Here is a 13,669-nt window from a genome sequence, read left to right on the forward strand (position 1 = left end):
TCCTTATAGGACAATGAGTCCTCAACGGAGGGGGACTCTTCCTAGGGCTCCGCTTGTTAGTTCCGACAAGTTCGGATCTCGCGGCCCACTAGGCCAATCCACTTCGAGAGGCGGCAATCGCATGGGCTACCTACTGATTGTCCGAGCTGCCCGGACAGGTCAGTCAGTTCTTCCTGGCCGAACTGACGCGTGTACGGACTGAACTGATGTGCGTATGGGCCCCACTATACTAGCCCCTCTTTTGGTCTAGAGTCATCGAGTAGTCGAGTGAGTTTAGGCCGAATTTCGAGGACTTGTGTCAGTTCGGCGTAGGATCCCCATCTGGCATTCACCCGAGTAACCATCGCGTCGATTCACTTATCCGTCACCTCAACCGTCACCTCGCCTCATAATGACGGTTCTCGATATAAATTCAAAAATAAATGCGCGCCCCTTCGCTTTCCTGCCCTGAAGGTTGCCTATAAATAGGCCTCCCAGGCGTCACTTTCACTCCCCTTCTTTCATTTCATCAGTTCGCCTTCTTGTTTCCCAGTTCGCTTCTTCATTCTCTTTTCTTTCGAGAGTCCGTCCGCTCGTCTTGCTTTAAGAGCCCAGGGTCAGTTCGCGTACTCCTTAGATCGGTCTTTCATCTGACCTCCTCTTTTCACCAGTAAGTTCCCTTTCCCTTTTTATGTCTTCCTCTTCTTCTGAACGCTCTGACGTTACCAGTTCAACTCCTAGGCGTAGGGTAGCTCGCCCCATTCTTGTCGATATCAGCTCTTCTTCCTCTTCTAGCTCTTCTTCTTCTTTTAGTTCATCTAGGTCAGAGTTCATACCCTTCCCCGTTCTGTCTCCTGCTAGAACAATGAGTTCGTCCGAGCAACCTATCGAGCTCCCTGCCGAAGCCGCTGAACAAGCAGCTCCAGATCAAACAGTAGCGGGGAGCTCGGGGAGACCTAGTGGCGACTTCGGCGAGGTCAACACTATTCCCCCAACCCTAGAGCAAAAAGATGTCGACGAACTGGCAGAGAAGTATGATATCCCTGCACAGTTCGAACCCAGGGCCGCCCGACCTAGAGAGGTTGCTAGCCGACCTCCTCCCGAATTCGTGGCGATCTACAGGGACCAGCTGGTGGCCAGCCTCTGCCTTCCTATCCCCAATTTCCTTTTTGAGATCCTCACCTTTTGGGGCATCCGCATAACTCAGCTCATCCCAAATGCTGTTCGCTCCATTATAGGTTTTTTCATTCTTTACCGCGTGCTCGAGATTCCTTTTTCACTTGATTTGTTCCGGGCTTTCTTCCAAATGAAGATCAGCGGCAAGGTGCCCGGGTGGTTCTATTTTGCTCGTCAGAGCGGAGCAAAAACCCCCACCCGCGAATTGTTCGCGGGGGCGCCTTCCTCTATCAAGGACTGAAAGCCCCAGTTCTTTTATGTGAAAAATCTAGGTCTTCCTCCCCCGATCTGGAGAGCGGAGACTCAAGTTTCTGATCCCCTTCCTTCCCCGCTCCTTGTGTCTGAACTCAATCCCCTACTCAGCTCGGACATGAGGCTGAACGTGAAGGAGTTCAGTAATGCCCAACTCTAGGCGACTGGGCTGATCCGAGCTAATTCTTCGGATCCGTCCCCAGAAAGTACAGCTCTCTCCCCGGATGAGCTGGCCACCTGTAATCTTCTTGCCCTTGTTTTTGTTTGTTGGAGCTAAGTCGTTAGCTCGTGCGATTGCTAACTGCTTGGACTTCGTTTTTGTACAGTAAAGAGGTTTTTGCAGCTGTTGACTATTGGGGGCACCGGTAGCTCAAGCGCACCTACTCAAGCTCCTTTGACAATCCCGGGCAGCTCGGCACCTGTCTCGCCAGTTCAACCAGTTCCTGCTCAGTCTTCCAAAGTTGCTGAGCCAGGGAAGAAGAAGACCACTGCTAAGAGAGCCAGGGTGGAGATGACCTCGTCACCAGCTCGGGAGGAGGGGTCGACGCTTGACCCTGCTCAGGCCGGTCACTATGGCGTCAACACCGCCGAGGAGCAGGCCCGAGTTGAGGCTCCTCCTAACTTGTGGCAGCACCAGAGCACCTCGCTCTTCGACCCCCAGTCTCGGCTGGTCACGCATCAGCACCTCATGCACTTCTGTCCCCAATGGAAGCTGTCCATTAACGATCGGGCACAATTTCCGGAGGTAGCTCGGAAGCTCGTGCATGGGGCCATCCTCCCGCGGGACTACAACCTGATCAAGGCCATGAATCCCTCTGACCTCCTTGACTATTATTACACAGGAGCAACTCAGGTCGGTTTCCTCACTCCTTTGCTCGCCCTTGTTGGTAAAAAGTTACATTTTCTTAAAACTGACCTGTTCTCTAAAATCGACTTGCCAGATGAACGTGGTCGGCCCCGAACTGGCTAGGCGCTACGAAAGCCTGCTCCCACTAATGAGCGAGACGAGAGCAGCAAATGAGAAGCTGCTAAGCCAGCACTGATACGAACGGCACCAACCTTATGATGTGACCCGTACAGAAAGGCTTGGATTTAGAACGTAGAGACTCACGTTGAAGACGACGAACGCAGCGGATCACCTAAACCCGTTGATCACGTGGTCAACGAATCTCGGTATTTGTAGAGGACGTCACAATCTAGCACGGTCCTAGATTGATAAGTCAATTGAATACCTAAAATATAGATATAAGATATTCAAGGTGTTTCAATGAAACTTTTGAGAGAACTCTCAATGTAATTTTATTAATCGTCAAAAATTGAATGTAAAACAATGACCTAAGGCTATTTGTAGCCGTGACTAAGGCCCAACAACATATGGGCCGTAAGCTCCGGGGCGTTGCCCCAGAGCCCCCACCAGGGGCGCGTCGCCCCCTGGACCCCTGACTCACTGACCGGTCAGCGAGACCCCCCATACTGGCTCAGCGTAGGGACTAACTACGTGGCCCACTAAAGCGCTATTGGTCCTAAGGCCCACATGACCTAGCCCCTTGACCCAAGAACTAATAACGACTAAGGTTCAAACCACAAACTAGTTAGATTTCTTTATTACATTCTACTAAACTACTAATGGGCCATGGCCCAGGCGAACCATGGGCAGCTAATCCTCATGGATGCCCGATAGTAGGACAACATCTCTAGTTTCGTTGAGGCCCTCAATGGCACTTGGCTCTCCACTTGACTCACGGGCCGCACAAACCAATGTTTGTAGTGTCTCATTCAACCTCTTCGCGTGAGTTCGTGTCATAGGCCCCAATGGCACCTTCACTTACTCCACTTGGATAGCTCCCTCAACCTCCTCATCAAGTACGAATTTGCTACAGCTGAGGCTGAGAGCCTAAAAAGGCAACTCGTGCAAGTCCACTCGAACTTCGAGCTGGAGCTTAAGAAGAACGCTGAGCTGACCTCCCAGCTGAAGGAGGAGCAGTAAAGAGGCGCCGAGCTGTCAGCCCAGGTGGAAGCGGCCAGGGCTGAAGGACGCTAGGAGGGTGTTCGGGCCTTTCTGAGGTCGGATGACTTCATGGATGACCTGGCCATCCTGAACACCCCAGTACTACAACACGGATACTCCCAGGCGCTGAAGGAAGTACAAGAGTTGGGTCTGCCCGGTGATGTGGAGCAGGTCGACCGTCTGGTAGAGGGCTACTCACGCGGGCGGAAGCTGACAGATCTGATTGCTGACCCTTTGCTGCCTGGGACCACTCCTGAATCCGAACAGGAGGAGGAAGAGTGAGAGAACTAGAGTAGGATCTTAGGGTAGGGATCCGAACTAGCTAATCACAGTTCACTTTTGTATGGGCTCGACTCTCCCTTGTACATTTTTTTTTATGGAATGAAACTCTTTCCTTTGCTTGACACTTAGTCACATTTTTCATTCATAACCTTCTTGCCATAACATCAGAATACACTTGTGCGAACTGGTATTGATCTCGATAAGCACGAGCTGGCTTTCAACCTATGCGAAATAACTTATCCTTAATTGAATACATAGACACTAATAAAAATCTAGATGTGCGAACGACCTGACGTGCATGAGCTGGCCTCCATCCAGTTGAAGCGTAGGCCTTGCTCGATCTGAACTCTTAATGAAAGATCCTCAAGTTGGAATTATGCCAAGTACGTGGGACTTCTTCTCCGCTGAAGTGTGCTAACTTGCAGTATCCAGCTCGATCTGCCTCCTTCACCACATAAGCGCCCTCCCAGTTAGGATCCAACTTGGCTGTACCCCGAGTCCGACTCATGGTATTCTTCCGCAAGACTAGGTCCCCTGGCTTGAAGGAGAGGTGTCTCACCGTAGCATTGTAATATCGTGCGACATGTCCGTTATACTTAGCCATACGCATAACCGCTTCTTCTCTCCTTTGTTCGAGCAGATCCAAGTTGAGCCGTAGCTCGTCCTCGTTGTCCTGGGTTATGAAATTCTGGACCCTGCCCGAGGGAACACCAATCTCCGCAGGAATCACGGCCTCTGCTCCGTAGGTCAGGGCAAAGGGAGTCTCTTGAGTGGCAATTCAAGGAGTAGTTCGGTAAACCCATAGTATGGTAGGCAGTTCGTCGATCCAACCAGTCCGAACGGACTCTATCCGAGTCTTCAAGTCGTGCAGGATAGTTCTATTGACGTTTTTCACCTGACCATTGGCTTGGGGGTGACCTACCGAGGTGAAGTGTTGTCTGATCCCGAATTCCGAGCACCAATCTTGAAGAGAACTGTCGGCAAACTGTCGACCGTTGTCCGAGACCAGGACTCGGGGTATGCCGAACCGACAAACAATGTTCCTCCAGAGAAACTTCTGAACCGACCTGCTACTGATGGCGTTGAGTGGTTCGCCCTCTACCCATTTAGTGAAGTAGTCAACGGCCACCACCATGTGTTCATAACCTCCTGGAGCTCGGGAGAATGGGCCCAGCAGGTCGACTCCTCATTGGAAGAACGGCCAGGGGCTTTGAAGCGGGACCATCTCCTGAGTTGGGACGTGATGAACTGATGCATGCAGTTGGCACGATTTGCACCGGGCTTCCAACCCGGTTGAGTCCAAGAAAATGGTAGGCCAGTAATACCCTGACAGCATCTCCTTTTTGGCCAAAACCCTTGGGCCGACGTGGTTTCTATAGAGACTCTCATGCAGCTCGTACAGGATGTAGTCCCCTTCCTCCGACGTCACGCCTCAGTCATGGACGCAAGTAAGATTTCCTATAGAGCACTCCATTCGTGAGTACATATTCCCGCGACCTGATGAGAATCCTGCATGCCTCTACCTTATTTGACGGGAGCTCTCCACTGACTAGATGCCGCACAATGGGATCCATCCATGAGCCCATTACTTGAATAACTGCCTCATCCAACTGATCATATGCCCGACCTCTGACGACCTGCACCAGCACTTCCTTGCTCAGCGTGCCAACGAGGTGGAGGCTAGTTTGGGCAGAGCATTATCTTTTATTTCGGCTTCGTGGGACCTGTCCGAGTGCTAATCGTTTGAACTGGGTTCTTAGTTCATGCACCTTGGCAACATACTTCTTCAATGGTTCTTCTTTGACTTTGTAGTTTCCCAACACTTTGTTCACTATTAGCTGCAAGTCGCTGAAAATCTTTATCGACTCAGCTCCCAATTTCCGAGCTATCACCATCCCTGCGATCAGGATTTTATATTCGGACTCGTTATTGGAGGCCCTGAAATCAAATTTTAGGGCGTAGGCCAGCTCCTCCCCCATTGGGCTGGTCAGGAGGAGCCCAACTCCGCATCCTTCTTTGCTTGATGCACCATCCACAAACAGTGTCCAGGTCAGAATGACCCGCCTTGCAACCTCTCCAGCTTGTCCGACCTCAGCAGATTCTCCGGCCTGTCTGGTCTCGGCTGCTCCCCTGGTCTGCTTGGCTTCAGCTGCCCTTATAGCCTGTGTATCCTCGGTAGCTTCTCCAGCCTGCTCGCCCTTAGCCGCGTCCCTGATCTGCTCGGATTCACCTGCTTTTGTGGCCTGTGTGACCTTGGCAACTTCTTCGGCCTGTTCGGCCTTAGTTGTGTCTCTGGTCTGCTCGGTCTGGGCTGCTTTTGTGACCTGAGTGACCTCGGTAGCTTCTCCGACCTGCTCGGCCTTGACTGTGTCTCTGGTTAGCTCGGCCTGGGATGCTTTTGTGACTTGGGTGACCTTGGCAGCTTCTCCGGCCTATTCGGCCTCTGCTGTGTCTCTGGTCAGCTCGACCTGGGCTTCCTGCAATCCGAAAAAGACACTCTCTGCTATAAAATCAACCAATGCTTGGGTCTTGATGGCCGTACGGGGCTGATAGTCGAGATCATATTTAGATAACTCCACAGCCCACTTCACCATCCTTCCCGACACGTCTGGCTTGGAGAGGATTTGTTTCAGGGGCTGGTCGGTCACCACTATTACGGGATGAGTCTGAAAGTACGACCTGAGCTTTCGGACCGAGTGAACTAACGTTAGAACATACCGTTCAACTGGAGTGTATCTGGACTCCGCTCCTTGTAGAGCTCGGCTAACATAGTACACAGGCTTCTGGATTTTGTCCTCCTCCCAGACTAGCACTGTACTGATTGCCTCTTCTCCCACTGCTAGATATATAAATAAGGTCTCTCCCTGTGCGGGGGAGGTCAAGGCTGGCAACTGAGCAATATAGGCCTTCAACTCGTCGAATGCTTTCTGGCACTTAGAGGTCCATTCGAACTGGGGACCTCTTCTCAGAGTTTTGAAGAAAAGAGAACCCTTGACTGTAGATTTTGACAGGAACTTGTTCAGAGCCGCCATCCTACCAGCTAATCGTTGGACCTCCTTTATGTTTCGGGAGGGAGCCATATACATGATGGCCTTCACCTTGTCGGGGTTAACTCTTACTCCGTCTTTGGATATCATGTACCCAAGGAACTTGCCCGACCTAACTCCTAAGATGCACTTCTTGGGATTCAACTGCATCTGCTAGCTCCGCAGGACGCCGAAGATCTCTCTGAAATCGCTGACAAACTGTTCCTGAGTTTGACTTTTTACCAGCATGTCATCTACGTAGACTTCCATGTTGCGATCGATCTGGTTCTTGAACAGCTTGTTGACCAGTCTCTGATAGGTCACGCCAGCGTTCTTCAACCCAAATAGCATGATGGTATAACAATATGAGCCGTATTCGGTGATAAATGGGGTCTTCTCTTGGTCCTTCTCATTCAGGGCTATCTGATGATACCCCTTGAATGCATCCAGAAAGCAAAAGATCTTGCATCCCGCAGTTGAGTCCACCAGCAAGGCCCTGGGTGCTGTGAGCGAGATCCAGGCTTTTTCTTTCTCAAAGGGTCGGCTCCGAGACAGGCGTTCGAAAGTGTTCTTCCGTCCATGACCAGGTCGCGCCTCCCCTAACTCGATTCCTTTTCTGCGTTTGTCATCCCTCAACCTTTCCTGTGCGTCCTTCAAGCGGTTGGCCTCTTCAGCATTGGCCTTCTCATGAGCTCGGTCTAGCATCTCTCGAACGGACTTGGGAGGTTTCTCCATGAACTCTGTGTACAACTTCTGCTTACGCAATCCATTGATAAAGGCAGCCATGACCACCTTGTCGTCTCGGTCTCGAACCTGAAGAGACTCGTTGTTGAAGCGTACCATATACTCGCGCAGGGACTCCTCAGGCCCCTGGTGAACTGTCATCAAGTGAGCCGTGCTTTTGGAAAAAGCTCATGAGGACACAAACTGAGCTGCGAACAGTCGTGTGAGCTGGCTGAAGGACCGAACTGACCTGAGAGACAATCCTTGGAACCACTGACGGGCCTTCCTCTCCAGGAACATCGGGAAAGTCTTGCACCTCACGGCGTTAGCAGCCGTTTGCAGGCGCATCTGTGTCTGGATTGCGAACAAGTGATCTTCTGGGTCCATGGTCGAATCATAGGACTTCATGGAAGGTATCTTGAACTTTGCTGGCAGCGGATAATCTTCGATACGAAGGGAGAGGCGGTGTACCTGTCCGCTTCCGGATCCAACAACAGATCCAGTTCATCGCCTCTGGTATTCCTCTTTCCTGGGAGGGAACTCCATTCGCGGGAGCCCTAGGATGGGCTCCGGGTGATTAGTTCGGGAGTTCTTGTGGGAGGGCTCCAGAACCTCAATCTGCTCAAGCGTGAGCTCCTTCCGTGCCCTCTTCAGTCGGGAGTTAGGGCTCCCTGTTCTAGATTCCGACGGCCCAATTCCATTCGTCCTTGGTGCCTTGTGTTTCTGGCCGGGATGATCTCTGGATTGTCCCTTCAAGTAGCTCACAATGGCTTCGAAGGTAGGCAGATTCGCCTCCACCGATTGCACTAGCTACTCTGGCGGGATCCGCGTGAGCTCAATCCTCTCGTTCTCCAAGATTGGATCTTGACGGGGGTATTGTGGATCACTCTGCTCATTCCCCTTAGATCCGTCCACGTTCTTCTAAGATCTAGTTTTCGGCATGTTTTTGCAAAAGAGAGTAATTGTTTCCCACAGAACGTGCCAATTGATGCGACTGCCAAAAAAGCGGTATATCTGTCCGCCTCCGGATCAAACAACAGATCCAACAGAGGCGGTGTACTTGTCCACCTTCGGATCCAACAACAGATCCAGTTCATCCTGCCTCTGATATTCCTTTTTTTTGGGAGGGAACTCCATTCACGGGAGCCCTGGGTTGGGCTCCGGGTGATCAGTTCGGGAGTTCTTGTGGGAGGGCTCCAGAATCTCGATCTGCTCACGCGTGAGCTCCTTCCGTGCCCTCTTCAGTTGGCGGCTAGGGCTCCCTGTTCTAAATTCCGACGGCCCAGTTCCGTTCGTCCTTGGTGCCTTGTGTTCCTGGCCGGGATGATCTCTGGATTGTCCCTTCAGGTAGCTCACAATGGCTTCGAAGGTAGGCAGATTCGCCACCACCGATTGCACTAGCTGCTCTGGTGGGATCTGCGTGAGCTCAATCCTCTCGTTCTCCAAGATTGGATCTTGACGGGGGTATTGTGGATCACTCTGCTCATTCCCCTTAGATCTGTCCACGTTCTTCTAAGATCTAGTTTTCGGCATGTTTTCGCAAAAGAGAGTAATTGTTTCCCACAGAACGCGCTAATTGATGCGACTGCCAAAAACAAGATCCGAGGTGAACTGTGACTTGTTGAGTGAGCTGACAGGGAGCGAGCTGGCGGGCTGGCGAGATGGTCGAACCGACCTGCAAATGGACAAACGGCGGGGCTAGTTCCCCGGAGCAACTCCAACGATCAAGTCAGTAGAGATATGAGATTGAAGTGATAGTATATTGAACTATGAATGGCGTACCTTGTATCTTCTCAATGCGTTGTATTTATAGAGTCTTGGGTGGTAATTTCCTTATAGGACAATGAGTTCTCAGTGGAGGGGGACTCTTCCTAGGGCTTCGCTTGTTAGCTCCTGTCGCGCCCCATTTTTTGATAAATAAATGAATTGTTTAAAAATGTATTTTTGTGATTGGAAAATGAATCGTGATTTAAAAGAAAAATGGGTCTAAATGGGGTTTTGAGAATGCGACGATTTGACCCAAAATTATAGTTTAAAAAGGGTTTTTAAAACTAAATACGGAGTCGCCACTTGGTAATGAGTTAAGGTGTACCAAGTCACCTAAAAAATGTATTTTTAAAGAAAAATAGGAAAAAGTAGTGAGAAACCCTTTTTAAACGACTCCTAATCTACGTAAACCAATGAAAAAGGTTCGGGAGTCACATTTGACAAAGGGGAAGGCAAGGATAAAATCCAAGGCACCCCTTTGACCTAGCCAAGGCTAGTTGCATGATTTAATCAAAGATTTTCTTGTTTTAACCAAAGAATTTATTACATTTGGATGCACTACATGAATGCAAAAAGAAGGAAAAAATGCAAACCTAAATTCTAAAATGTCTCTTGTAAGGTTTTTGGTCCCAATCACATGAATTGTGGCGGCCAATAAAGGAAAACCTTATAGAGGTCGATTAATGCAAATGATGGCTAAAGTGCAAGTGTGCAAGTGTATAAAAAGGTGAACGTGTGAAATTGTATGAAAAATCCAAGTGTTTGTGTGCAAGTGTATGAAAAGGTGCATGTGTGAAATTGTATGAAAAATCCAAGTGTTTGTGTGCAAGTGTATGAAAAGGTGCATGTGTGAAATTGTATGAAAAATCCAAGTGTTTGTGTGCAAGTGTATGAAATATAGTGATAAGTGCATATAGGTGTAATTAAGTGCAATTTTGTGAAGTAGAAATCAAATTGAACAATAAGGAAAGGAAAAGTGATGAGGAAATGTGAATTGGAAAAAAAATGAGTAAGTGATAAATGAGAATGAATGAACCTAAAGGAATGCATCAGGTCGGGTATGGGAATGACTACTAACTTTTCGATTTCGATTTTCCCTTTGATTAGAAAGCAAAACTAGCGTGCTAAGGCTATCGAGTAGCCACACTCGCTCGTTTCCCTTATCAGAAGGGGACTCTTCAGGCAAATGTACCCTAACTAGCATGAGATGCAAGTCCTAAAGTGAGGGGAAAGGGAGTCGGGGGCATGCAAAAAATGACAAAACTAAAAAAAATGCATGACATGTAATGAACATGCAAACATGTACTAACGAGGGGAAATCCCTAAGGGTCTAGCGTTGGACTAGCCCATTCTATGAATTCCGACTAGCGTTGGACTAGTGGAAACGTACATTCATCCATTCCATTCATCTACACTACAGAAAGCTAGTAGACATGCCAAACACTCATAAACACGTAGCACGTAACACTTAACATGCTCGACTAGATGCAAAACCTAATAAAACAAGTAGCACGTAACACATAAGCATGCAACCAAGCTAATGAACTTTACATTCACTAACTAAAACAAAGGGGAAGGGGAAAATGGACCAAACTGCTCGCCAAAGCCCTATCTATTACAAACCAAGAGGTGTACACATACCCCATAAAAGAAAAAAACTTAATAAAGCAAAAGTAAATGAAAGGAATGAAAGGAATTTAAGAAATGTAAAGAAAACAAAGTAGTCATGCAATTCACTTAGCACATTGGATCACATAGGAGAGACAAATAAAAGGTAAAAGAAAGTTATACCTCCCTTGAGTTGGTAATCAAATGAAGTAAAAATGGCTTCAAAACAATAAAAAGGTCAAGGTACCACTTTATTTAAGAAAAATTAAAGAAAACATGCAAACACGGGCTCACATGGTCATAAAGCTCTTAAATTCATGCATGAGGTGCAATTTAAACAAAGCATAGTAGTTAATTGAAGCAAACAAGCAATGAAGTTGTAAAATTAAAAACTACCAAGGACCAAATTGAGAAAACATTCAATTGGTTGGGTCATGGTGGAACAAGGGGAGACTTGGGGGGGTTTAATGCAATTTTCTTGAACATTTACATGCATGCATACGGACAGCTTCTTCATTTCTGGTTGCTATATTTTCTGCAAACTCAAACATTTTACTAGTCACCCAAACATCTTGGACAGGGCTTCAAATGCAACGTTTATTAGCTTCCTTAAGACCAACATCATGCCCAAAAACTAATCATGCAAAGCGCAATGAAACAAAGCCAAGATGTGACCATAGAACCAGATTTCTTGTTGCAAATTTCTGCAACTTAAGATGAAGCCTACTGCCTTTCAAACAAAATGTATTGGCAGCTTCCATTTCACACGCAAGTTTCATTTCAAACCTTCAACTAACAAACTTTGAACTAACTCTAAACAAAACATGACTAAACACCTCATGGCAATGCAATTCTTAGAAGCTTTTTCATACAAGTTAATTGAGAAATATTCCACCAACAAGAGAACTTTCAGCAGTCAAACTCCTGCAATTTTCATTAGCAAGCTCTTGCAACTTGCGGCATTTAGTAACCCATGCAGCTCAAGACAATTTGAAACAGAGATTCATGTCCAACATTCAGACTCCCTAGATTCTTATCAAAATGCAAAATTAAACATGCAAACAAAGGAAATCTAAAAATGAATAAAACTAGCAAGTTCCAAATATTTTCGCAGAGTTCTTGCTGCAATTTTTCAGTTACCATTAGCTATGCTTTGGAAATCAGATTTCAAACTCAAACACATAGCTTTGCTCAAGTAGAAAATGTTAACCAAAATCATAGTTTTAAGCTAAACAACAAAACACTCGACTCAGTCATCCAAATAACAAGAAAAACATGGCAAAAATTGGTGGAAAAATTCTGGACAAAACATTCGTGTGACAGTGACTTAGCAATCTGAAATTTACTTTTTCATCAAACATTTGAACATGATTCAAGTATTCCAGTCCCTAAGCATGCAAACCCAAAACCGCAACTACCCACGCAACAACAAAGAGGGAGGCGGCAATAATCAAAGAGACAGTAGGAAATGAGCTTTGTCGGAACCTCATATTTTCCTGCAGTCTTCATCGTTCCAGTGCTGGCCAAAAATTGAAATAACAACCCATAATACAGTCCCTTATCATTCAAACACGGTCACCAAGCTCAAACCCATCGAAGCAACTAAACATAGAAATATAACTAGCCAAGACCATGAAAAACAAACGGCACACAAGGATAGGAATTCATAATCTCAGATGTCTGCTTCAAGAATAGGACCACACAGCCCATTCGAAACCAAACTATACTTCCTAAACAAACATCAGACTTTGTTTGCAAGGACAAACCTCAGACACACATCATGCAACAAAACGCAAAGGGAACAAGATGCAACAAGGTTTTTCCTTGACCTACTCAATAAAAATCTGAACTTGCGTGAGAGATCAAAGGCAAAGGGATTACCTTCAACACCTTATGGTTGAGACAAGTCACAAAATTCCCAGGTGAGACATACGAACCCTATCTAATGAAGAGAGAGTTACCCTCAGGAGCGCCTAGCGTTGGAGGAACTGCTACTTGGAACTCAGATTTGGCGGCTGAATACTTCAATCTGAACGCAAAGCATCAATAGCCCGATAATGGATTTCTTTTCCCTCTGCCCAGCAATCTTCCTGATTTGGCCATTAGCTTCTTTTGTTTTCTGTCCGCCACCCCTTTGCAGAACTCTCCACTCTCTCTCTCGTTCTCTAAATTTCTGGCTCTCCCAAACCCTCCTCCTTTTCCAGATTCCTTTCTTCTTTTTCCCTCTGTGTATCGATCCTTTTTTTTGCCGTTTTTCTTTTCTCTGTGTTATTTTCTTCAGTTTTCAGCCGTCCCCTTTCTCTTGGCTTTTATATGAGCAAACCCCAAAACCTAAACCCCAGCCCTTTCTGATATATTTGCAGCTAAGGAGCTACCCAAAGTTCACTTGCAAGCTGCGGCAAAAACGCAGCTTGCATGCTGCGCGTTGGTTTTTTTTTTTTTTTTTTTTTAAATACAGCATATAAATAATAATAATAATAATAACAAAATGACAAAACCATGTAATAATAATAAGAATGAAAACAAATAAATAAAAAAAACAAACTAAATAAATAAAAACAATAAAAATGTCCATTTTTCAAATTTTCTTCTTTTTCCTTTTTTTTTCAAAATAACTTAATAAAAATAACTAAAGTGCAAAAAGGTTGAATTTAAAGAAATAAACATATTTTTGTGAACAAAATTTCCTCCTTTTTTTTCCTTTTTTTTTATGATTTTTCCTTTTTTCTTTTTTTTTTTCAAGAAATTCTATGCTAAAAACTTAAAAATAAAAATAAAAATAAAACTATAAACTAAAAACTAAAAATCGAATAAAACTAACACGACAAATAAAAAATAAAAATAAACA

General features: G+C 46.4%; 2 protein-coding genes across 2 annotated transcripts; both read right to left on the reverse strand.

Moving 5' to 3' along the window:
- Positions 1-4,046: 4,046 nt before the first annotated feature.
- Positions 4,047-4,832, reverse strand: LOC140035718 (uncharacterized). The gene is made up of 2 exons (XM_072077058.1): positions 4,598-4,832; positions 4,047-4,462 (listed from the first exon to the last, which is right to left on the reverse strand). Exons 1-2 carry the CDS (start codon positions 4,830-4,832, stop codon positions 4,047-4,049), a joined length of 651 nt encoding a protein of 216 aa, XP_071933159.1.
- A 301-nt stretch (positions 4,833-5,133) lies between these two features.
- LOC113724450 (uncharacterized) lies at positions 5,134-6,894 on the reverse strand. Its single transcript, XM_072077059.1, has 3 exons — positions 6,166-6,894; positions 5,467-6,084; positions 5,134-5,334 (listed from the first exon to the last, which is right to left on the reverse strand). Exons 1-3 carry the CDS (start codon positions 6,892-6,894, stop codon positions 5,134-5,136), a joined length of 1,548 nt encoding a protein of 515 aa, XP_071933160.1.
- Positions 6,895-13,669: the final 6,775 nt, after the last annotated feature.

This window comes from Coffea arabica, chromosome 2c (genome assembly GCF_036785885.1).
Source record: "Coffea arabica cultivar ET-39 chromosome 2c, Coffea Arabica ET-39 HiFi, whole genome shotgun sequence".
Taxonomy (NCBI): domain Eukaryota; kingdom Viridiplantae; phylum Streptophyta; class Magnoliopsida; order Gentianales; family Rubiaceae; genus Coffea; species Coffea arabica.

Coding starts and splice junctions, on each gene's coding strand:
- LOC140035718 (XM_072077058.1), bottom strand. CDS start 4,832: ATGGTGGTGGCCGTTGACTACTTCACTAAATGGGTAGAGGGCGAACCA. Junction 4,463..4,597: donor AGGTCACCCCCAAGCCAATG/GTCAGGTGAAAA, acceptor TTGCCACTCAAG/AGACTCCCTTTGCCCTGACC.
- LOC113724450 (XM_072077059.1), bottom strand. CDS start 6,894: ATGCAGTTGAATCCCAAGAAGTGCATCTTAGGAGTTAGGTCGGGCAAG. Junction 6,085..6,165: donor TCGGATTGCAGGAAGCCCAG/GTCGAGCTGACC, acceptor AAAGCATCCCAG/GCCGAGCTAACCAGAGACAC. Junction 5,335..5,466: donor TGAAGAAGTATGTTGCCAAG/GTGCATGAACTA, acceptor GTGCTGGTGCAG/GTCGTCAGAGGTCGGGCATA.